Source organism: Gekko japonicus, unplaced genomic scaffold (assembly GCF_001447785.1).
Source record: "Gekko japonicus isolate JY-2015 unplaced genomic scaffold, Gekko_japonicus_V1.1 scaffold1828, whole genome shotgun sequence".
NCBI classification, from domain to species: Eukaryota; Metazoa; Chordata; class Lepidosauria; order Squamata; family Gekkonidae; genus Gekko; species Gekko japonicus.
In genome coordinates, this window is record NW_015176028.1 from 289,473 (window position 1) to 298,753 (window position 9,281).

General features: G+C 47.8%; 1 protein-coding gene across 1 annotated transcript in view; it reads right to left on the reverse strand.

Annotated features, from left to right (window-relative positions):
* Positions 1-701: 701 nt before the first annotated feature.
* The window catches only part of LOC107123374 (short transient receptor potential channel 5-like), a gene marked incomplete at its 5' end in the record, with an annotated part of 88,902 nt that continues 80,322 nt past the window's right edge, over positions 702-9,281 (reverse strand). Inside the window, 2 exon segments of the mRNA XM_015426612.1 lie at positions 702-1,433; positions 5,563-5,652. Of these exon segments, the coding sequence (XP_015282098.1) occupies positions 702-1,433; positions 5,563-5,652 (822 nt within the window).

The window sequence follows — 9,281 nt, forward strand, 5'->3', positions numbered from 1 at the left end:
TATTTAAAAGAAAAGAAAAGAGAGAGACCAGATACAAATTCCAGAACTCAACTTTTAACTCATTGTGGTAATAATTTACATTAAGAAAACAATTACGCAACCTCCAGAAAAGGAAAACACAGTTGAAATCATAGAGGGGGTTTGTATTGCTTGAAAGCGAAAAGGCCATTTGTAGCGGAATCCTTCTCCCAGACGGTAGCCTCAGCTTGTCTCTTAGCCTCCAGCTACATCACTGGGAGTCTTCCAGTTCTCGAGAGCGGTAAATGGCCGAAAGATGGAATACCAAAATGGTGTCAAGCGGACCTGCTGATCAAGGGGAGGCGGCAGCGCTCGAGAGGTTCTCCGATGCTATGTAACAAAAATAGAGGAATCCTATAGGGCTGGCAGAAGGAGAAACGAGAGAGAGAAAAGTGTCGGAAATATGAAACGAATGTAAGGGAGTATGACATGGAACCTTATCTTAAAACAATCTGGGCTGTTTCTAACAAAAGGTCTGGTGTGTGTGAGTTTAAAGGAAGCAAATTAAGAAAGAGGACTGGAGCGCAGTGGCTACAAAATAGGCTAGAACAATCTGAGGTTTATGCCCATCAGTGGAGACAAAAAGAGGGGGGAAAGAGGAGTCCTAGCTATGGAGAGTCCGTGATAGCAAACAGTTTCCAGTATTTAGTTATGGTCTACAGCAAGTTACTGAATAGCTCTACTTATAGGCGAGTGGTAACGTGTTCCTCCTGCCCGTCTTTCCATTGGTTCCTAAAAATGTCACACGCATCTCCCCATGAGTCAAAAACATCCTCGGAGGAGTCTATGAGTTTGGAGTTTGAGGAGCAAATGCTGGAAGCACAGTGAAGGGAGCTGGTGCAGACCGCGGGGCACGGTCCCTGCCCCGTATGCCTGCTGTTCCTACTGTATTCCACCTCATTGAGGTTAATTTCACTTTTGGAACAGTTCTCGTCTCGCTCCTTTGCCATCTGAGAGTATTTAACGTCTTGCCACATGTAATGCGGCTGGATGACCCCATCCGAAATTGTGTACATGGGCTCCGAACTGGGTTCGGCTAGATGACCGTTCATCTTGGTGAACAGGAGACCCAGTCTCTTGAAAGACTCTTTCTTGGAGCTGGAGAGCCTTTGGACCCGATTCCCGTTGCGAACAAACGAGCGCTTACTGATCCCGTTGCTCTTGGGTTTCTCCGTCACCATATCCACGCCCCCCATGGTCTTAATCAGAGCAGAAACGTTGAAGTCTTTCTTTTTGTTGGAAACCCCAAAAGAGACACTCCTGGCTTTGGAGGTTTCTCCGGCACACTCCTCGTGGCCTTCGTCCTTCTGCGAGACCTCCGTGCTGCTGGTGGAGTAACTTCTCCTCTGGGGTTTTCGGTTGCCCAAGAGATCAAGGACTTCGTAACGGAAACTGGAGATGTCCTGCTTTAATTCCTGAGTTCAGAGAGAGGGAGGGGAAAAAAACGAGTTAAATGCTAAAGCTTTACCTGTGACCAAGAAAAAAAAGATTACACTCTCCTGAGAGAAGCATTCGACATTATGCAAATGGATTATTACGGATCGTGGTGTACGAGAGTTGCAAATAAATATTTCATTCGTTAGAAAGAGAAATGGGATCATTTCTGTGCATTAAAGGCAAAGCCTTGCTAGATTAAGAACATCAGTAGCCACATTCAATTAAGGACCTTTAGTTAACACCAACCAAAATAACAAAAGCCTGGCGTGATGTGGTCCATGGGGTCACGAAGAGTCGGACTTGACTGTGCGACTGAACAACAACAATGTTAATTTGCTACTGGTGTGTTACTGGCTGCTCTAATAACACTCAGCCTGGCCAGCTAGAGGTGGTGTGACCCAGGTTCAAATTCCGACTCAGGCAACGTTGTGCCTGTTGCTTTTTCTCAGCCTAACCTACCTCACAGGGTTGTTGTGAGGATAAAATGAAAGTCTACTCCCCTGCGATCCTGGGTGGAAGGGCAGTATAATGACTTGATAGCCAAAGAATTAATAAGGATTGAAAACAGAGTGAAGGGAGGAGACAGATCCTGTCTAAAAGGGGAACTTATTAAAAAGGGGACCCCCCCAAAATGCATTACTCCAAGGATAAAGGGTGCAGAAACATCAGCTTTCCTCTTGAAGTTGATAGCAGGCAGTTGTCGTTTCGGGGGACGTGTTCACTTTCCAATGACAGAGCCAGCACACTGCCAAATGAGACCCGCCCAACAATCTCTTCTGGTTGCCCGTCCGTTCTGCCGTATGTTAGATGGCTTTGCATGTTCTCTTACAACTTTGATGTCATGGAACAGGCTTCCAGAAGAAGTCCAAAATGTCACTGCTCTTCTAAGTGTGCAAATCTACCCTGTTTCCAAGGGTAAGGACGAGTCTTGTACTAACCTATGGCTCATGTTGTTTACCTTTCCCCCCTGTTGAAATGGCCTATTGGGTGTGTGTATACTGTTTGCTTTTATTATGGGTCTTTGATACCTTTATGCTCATTTTACTTTGTCTAAAGGAGCTTACAACAAACCATGCTGAAGGAACCGAATATAATTTCAGATGCCTAAATAAATGCCCTGGCCAATGAGCGGGGAAGTTGGGGTGGGGGGAGGCGCTTGAGCTGTACCCAGGCAGGGGCCTGCAGTGGTTTCTAGGCTCGTAAAATTCTCACTCACACAGGTCCACTATCAGAATCCATGCAGGCAGAAGCACTGTAGCGCAGGCCCGTAGCCAGGAATTTCAAAGTGGGGGGGCAGTTAAATTTCTTGGGGGGCACTTGGCATTGGCTAATTTAAATAATGTAATTATTCAAAGATGGGAGGCAGATAGGGTTGCCAAGTCCATCTTCCACCCCCAGCGGGGGACTTTGGGGGTGTTCCTGGAGGGAGTGGGGCATCCCGACATGATGACGTCACGTTGGGGACGTCTGCTGCCCCCCCTGCCCGTGCGCCAGATCTCCAGAAACGGCAGTTCTCTGCACTTAAAGGAGCCGGCACTTCCCTTTTAAATGCAGGAGCCGGTGTTTCCCCTTTAAGAGCAGCCGCATTTCCCTTTTAAGAGCACGAAGCTGGCATTTCCCTGCAAGCTTGCAGAGATTGGGCTTGGGAGGAAACACGGGTTCCACACACTTAAAGGGAGAGAGATGGGTGGCTGTGGGTGTTGGGTGTTGGGGGTGGGGCTTCCCCTGGCGGCCATCTGGCCGGCGGCGGGTAGAACCCCCCCAAAACGGGGGACCCCTGGCAAACCGGCGGGTTTGGCAACCCTAGAGTCAGAGCTGAGCCCTGCAGATAAAAAGGGAAAGGGGGGGGGAAAGAGGAACGGAAGTAAAATCATGGGCTCCAAAGCCGAGGGAGGGATTGGGCAGTGCAGCACTTGCTTTGCCGGCTTGGGAATTGGAGGGATGAAGGCGGGCGGGGCTTGCCTTGCTGGCCAGTGAGTGATGAGAGAGAGAGCTGAGCAGCAGCATGGGATAATCCAATCCACAGGGCTTGACTGGCCAGCTGAAGAGAGGCAAGAGAGGGCAGCAGCAGCAGTGTGAGATTGGAGGCAGGCCTCGCCTTGCTGGCTGGCAAAAAACAAGGAAGAGCAGTGGTGTGGGATTGGAGGGCGAGAGGGCATGGGGCTTGCCTTGCCGAGAGAGAGCGGCAGGCAAGAGAGGGCGGCACGAGGCGTCCCAGTGGCGGCAACGAGTGCAATAAGTAAAATTAAAAATTGGAAGTTGGGGGACCTAGGCTGGGTGGGATGTTGGGGGGGCCTTGGTGGTAAGTCGGGGGGGCTGGGCCCCAACAGGCTTTAGTGTAGCTACGGGCCTGCTGCAGCATCTGAACTATGCGGATCCTTCCTTGGCCAGCCCTTGGCAGGGCCACAACTCCTTGGGGCCTTCCCCCCATCTCCCAGTCACAGTGAGTGGGAAGAGCTTAGGTTTGCCAGCCTTCAAGCAGGCCCTGGAGATCTCCTGGAATGACAACTGATCTCCAGCCAATGGAGATCAGTTCCCCTGGAGAAAACGGCGGCTTTGGAGGGTGGACTCTATGGCATCATACCCAACTGAAGCCCTGCCCCTCTCCAATCCCTGCTCTCACTCCAGCCCCAGGGGTCCACGAGATCCCCAATTCGGAGCTGGAAACCCTAGAAGAACCATAAATACAAAGTTCATCCCCATATCCCGTGTCACTGTTCGCATAACACAGATGTCGTCCTGTTTCTTAGGAAGAGTCTGCTGAAGGTATGGGCTAACGAGAGCAGCTGTGCATTCAGTGCTCTCATAAGAACATCAGAAGAGCCCTGCTGGATCTGTGGCATCAAACCCAACATCTCAAACAGTGGCTAACCAGTTCCTCTGGTACCCAACATCTCAAACAGCGGCTAACTAGTTCCTCTGGACAGACAGCAACAGGGCGTAGAGGCCGAGGCCTTCCCCTGACATTGCCTCTTGGCACTGGGATTCAGAGGCTGACTGCCTCTAAACATGGAGGATGCCTTTAATCACCATGGCTAGTAGCCACTGAGGGACCTATCCTCCATGACTCTATCTAATTCTCCTTTATCTCCTGCCTATCTAATTCCCTTTTATCTCCAGTGGTGTAAACTGGGTTGTCAGCATTACCCTGACAAACGCTGGGAAATTTTGAGGGAGGGACCAGGGAAGGGTGGAGTTTGGGGAGTATGTGACATCACTTCCAGATGATGCTATAAACAGTTCCCCTACTCTCAGTGGTAAAGACCATAGAGAAAAAGGGAAATTCCTAGAGTGTCACAATGGAGGACATTTTCCAGCCTCTTTTCTCCTGCTCCTCAGTTTCTCAAGGGTGGGCGATTGGGGCCTAGAGCAGGAGTTTACCAGCTGCTGGTAGGTAAATGGCAAGCCTAGAGGTGGAACAAAGGCAGGAAACTGTAATACAGCATGATGGTAAAACACAAGGTAATTTTTTGCTGGATAATACAGAAGAGAAAGGGCTAAATATGCGGCTGCCACAGTCGGCAACAACCAAGTATTTAATGTCACAGCCAGTTTAGTCCTAAGACATTACATAGCAAAAGAGAAGTTATTACATTGTCAGTACAGTAGATTAATTAATTACTCTATAGATATGGAAATATATATAGATTTAGAACTGGAAAGGTGACCTCTGGATCTAAGCCAGCTTGCAGTTCCCTCTTTCCTATGGACGTTAATTTTGCTGTATTTGTTGTACCCCAGATGTTGAATAACGCTTTTGTATTTCCAAAATACTGCAATTAATAGTGTTGCTGGTGGGATGACACAATACAAAGCAAGACATTATTTTTCTGTTGATATTTTTTCATATATACCAGTAATATAATCTCTTGGTCTACTGACGTTCCCTCAAATTTGAATATCTGTATTAAAACTTCAGTCCAAAACCTAATGATTATTTAGCAAGTCCATTTAATATATTAGAAGTCTGCTCCCCAGGAGCCACGTCTCCAGTGTACCCTATAAAACAGATCAAATGATCACAATTTTCATACGTTTTTAGTACCATCTTTCCTGTATTTCTGATTAGCCGGGAATGGGGTCATTATACGGTACATAATAAGTTACCTTAAAATTTTCTTCAGTTAATCCCTCATTGGTTTTAGAATTTCTTATCATTGCTGCGACATACCTCTTCACCAAGTTTCTAATCACTTCCTGAAATGAAAGACAAAAGAAACTGAATTGCCATGAACGCCTCCAGCTGTTGCCGCAAATGGCCTTAAAATGTCTGTGTTGCATCTGTGATGCAAATGATGAACCTGTGTGGTCTAGAATTCGCAATGGGCAGACCAGTCCCTGCTCAGAGTGAAATGATTTGCATGTTTGCGAGCATCCCTGCTGATCACTCAAAAGAGCCCAACGGGCAGGAATGCTCGCAAACATGCAAATACTTTTGTGCCAGTATGGTGTAGTGGTTAGACTAGTATCCAGGAGACCTGAGTTTGAAACCCGGCTAAGCCATGGAAGCCCACTGGGTGATCTTGGGCCAGTCACTTTCTTGTTTTCTCTCTCTGGTCAATTATGCACTGGTCTTTTCCCTCGCTTTCACTGTGCATCACTGTCGAGGGATTTTTGCTGTTCTGCATTTTCCCCCACTGTCACCATGCATGCCCACTGGGTTTTCTTTTTTGTTCTGCACTGTTCCCCCCACCCCTTCAGTGCTCAGTTTGCTTTCTGCTTGCGTTTTTCCCAGGGTTTCTCAAAGTGCCTTTATGGCAGTCTTTCCCCTCGCTTCGCTTCAAGAAGAAGAAGAAGAGATGGGATTTATACCCCGCCCTTCACTACCCAAAGGTGTCTCAGAGTGGCTTACAAACTCCTTCCCCTTCCCCTCCCCACAACAGACACCCTGTGAGGTAGGTGGAGCTGAGAGAAGTCTGACAGAAACGGCTCTTTTTCAAGAACAGCTCTTATCAGAGCTACGGCTTGCCCAAGGTCATCCAGCCAGGTGCAAGTGGAGGAGTGGGGAATCAAACCCGGTTCTCCCAGATTAGAGTCCGCGCACTTAACCACTACACCAGACTGGCTCAAAGCTGAAGGTAAAATTCAAAAGCAGACAGAGTCCCTCGGATTTCCCCCCTCCCTTTTCCTGCTCCCTGGAGGCCACTCCCCGCCGACATCGAGGTCACCACAGATGAAGCACAAATCGGCTGACAGACCAGCCAGTCAATCACCGAGCTCGGGTCCCTCTATGGGTTGCCCGTGCCTGGGGGAGCCCAGCAGTGGCAAGCCAAATGGGGTGGGAGTGGGGAGGAGAGGAGAGAAAGGGGGAGGCTGCAGTGTTCCCCCTCCCTCGCACGGCCAGCCAAGTTGGTGGTGGCTTCCCTGTGTCGGCTTCTCCTCCTCAGCTCACCTGGTCCTCCCTTCCCTTGCCTGCCTTCCTGCCCACCACACTTAGCCAGGCGCACCTGGGCAGCTGCTCAGCCGCTATCCTACCTCCTTCATTGGTGTACAATTCCAGTACTGACTGCCAAAGGGGTTTTTTTTTGGCAGCCTGGAATGAAATTGATAAGCTCTGGAAGGGGGGAGGGAGGGCGAGGGAGGGGAGGAAGGGAAAGACTGTCATTGGGTCGACTCTCTCACATTTGTCACATGGGCTGATAACAAAACAGAGAATGGCAATAAGAAAAGGAAGCTCCGCAACCGCTCTGGTCAGTTTCATTCACGGAACTGAACAAGGAGGATTTAAATGGGAGGGGCTCCCTGGGCGCTAGTGCGCAGCTGCAGTAGGGCAGTTGTGTAAGCTAAAAAAAAGCCTTTGGGTGCCACCCCCCCATGTCACAAGTAATGTTCCCTCCCCAATTAAGCAAAAACTGTGAGCTTTGGTTGGAGCCGCAGAAAACATACACAAAATACAGAATAAATATGCCAGAGAAAAAAGAACGGTGCACGCGGTAGGAACACAAATCCAAAGCCTAGGTTAGAGGCTCGGCTGCTCAGATTCCCTGCAGTGAGCTATGCAGGCAGAAAGGGGGTCTGTCTGTCTGTCTGTCTGTCTGTCTGTCTGTCTGTCTGTCTGACCACCCTGTTAAGGTGGTTGTTGTGAACATCCAATTGAGGAAGGGTGAATGATTTGGACCACTTTGCGTACCCACTGGAAACCGAAGTGAATCAGGTGTCAAACTCTACAGAATAGATATGACAGAGAAAAAAGAACGGTGCACGCGGTAGGAACACAAATCCAAAGCCTGAGTTAGAGGCTCGGCTGCTCAGGTTCTCTGCAGTGAGCTATGCAGGCATAAAGGGCCTCTGTCTGTCTGTCTTGTCTGACCACCCTGTTAAGGTGGTTGTTGTGAACATCCAATTGAGGAAGGGTGAATGATTTGGACCACTTTGCGTACCCACTGGAAACCGAAGTGAATCAGGTGTCAAACTCGCTGTTCATTTTGCATTTTACAGCTCGTTCGCCACAGTAACCAGGGAGGGGGGCGTGGAAGAATGTAGAGCGAAAACACTTTTACTTCCTAGGCCCTTGATGTGCCAGGCACCTTATCTTTCCTGAGAACTTTTAGTAGCCTTGAGTCTCATCTTTCTATCCTTGCTTGTTGGGGGGATGGCACTAAGAGGCTGGCAGTTACATTTGGCGGGTGAAATCCCAGGGGATGATTGGTTCTGAACCTTTTAGGGCCCTTGCTTGAACCCTGTATATTGATTGCTTTCGCGCCTTTAACCTCAGTTCTAACACAGCCAGTGTACAGGCTGGATCCTATCAATGTCTCAATAAACTTATCATTCTCCAGAGTGAATGCTGTTAAGGACTGATTTATCCAGGAATCTGACATCAGGGTACAGATATCTGAATACATACATGCATAATGCATATACACAAATACTGGCTGCACCGAAGAGAGCCGTCAGATTACTTGCAAATTACTTTGTTAAGAATTAGTCTTCCTAAACTTACCCAGTAGGATTTCCTGTCATAGCTGATAGAGCTTAACATTTTCTCAGCCTCCTTGAAGTCCACCGGAAGGCTGAGAAAACTATAATTCCCACCAACCCCAGCAGAAAGTCAAGCTGAGAAAACATGGAAAGTGCCTAGGCAACTTCAGGGATTCCTGAACGAAGTGGATTGTTTGGATCTGTTCCATTCTGGTTTCAGTATTGGTTACCCTGGTGGATAACCTGTGCTGGAAGATGGACGGGGGGAGTGCGACCCTGTTAATTCTTCTGGACCTCTTGGTGGCTTTTGATAATATCAATCATGGTATCCTTCAGGGTTGGGACTGGGAAGCACTGTTCTGGACTGGTTTCAATCCTACCTCAGTGGTAGGTTTTGGAGCGTGGTGTCAGGGGACTGCTGCTCCACCCCACGACCTCTAGCCTAGAGATGTGAAGGCCCGGAAAAAAACTGGAACATTCGGGAAAAAACCATTTTTTCCCCTGAAGCCTTTTTTGGGTTTTTTTTCCCGAAAAATTGAAAAAATTGTAAAAAGAAAATAAAAGAAAAAAATTGATTATGGAACGTTTTATTTTAACATGATGAGTAAAATATTTTAAGACAAGGTGTTCAAATATTTTCCAATTCATTTCTAAAAAATATATATGGTATCAGATTGATCTAATTTCTGTGCACTGAGGACAAGCAAGTCCTAGGTTACAAACTGAACTCTCCAATGCAAGAACAAGATGCAGTTCTTCCTTTAGGAGGTGCGATTGTCAAAAGAAAATAAAAAAGTTTCAGTTTTGTTTTTGCATGAGGGTGGGTATTCTGTTTGTAATAATTGTTTGGATACACTATATTTTTAATATGCTAGTTGTGATAATTTCATGCCAAGTAAAAATGT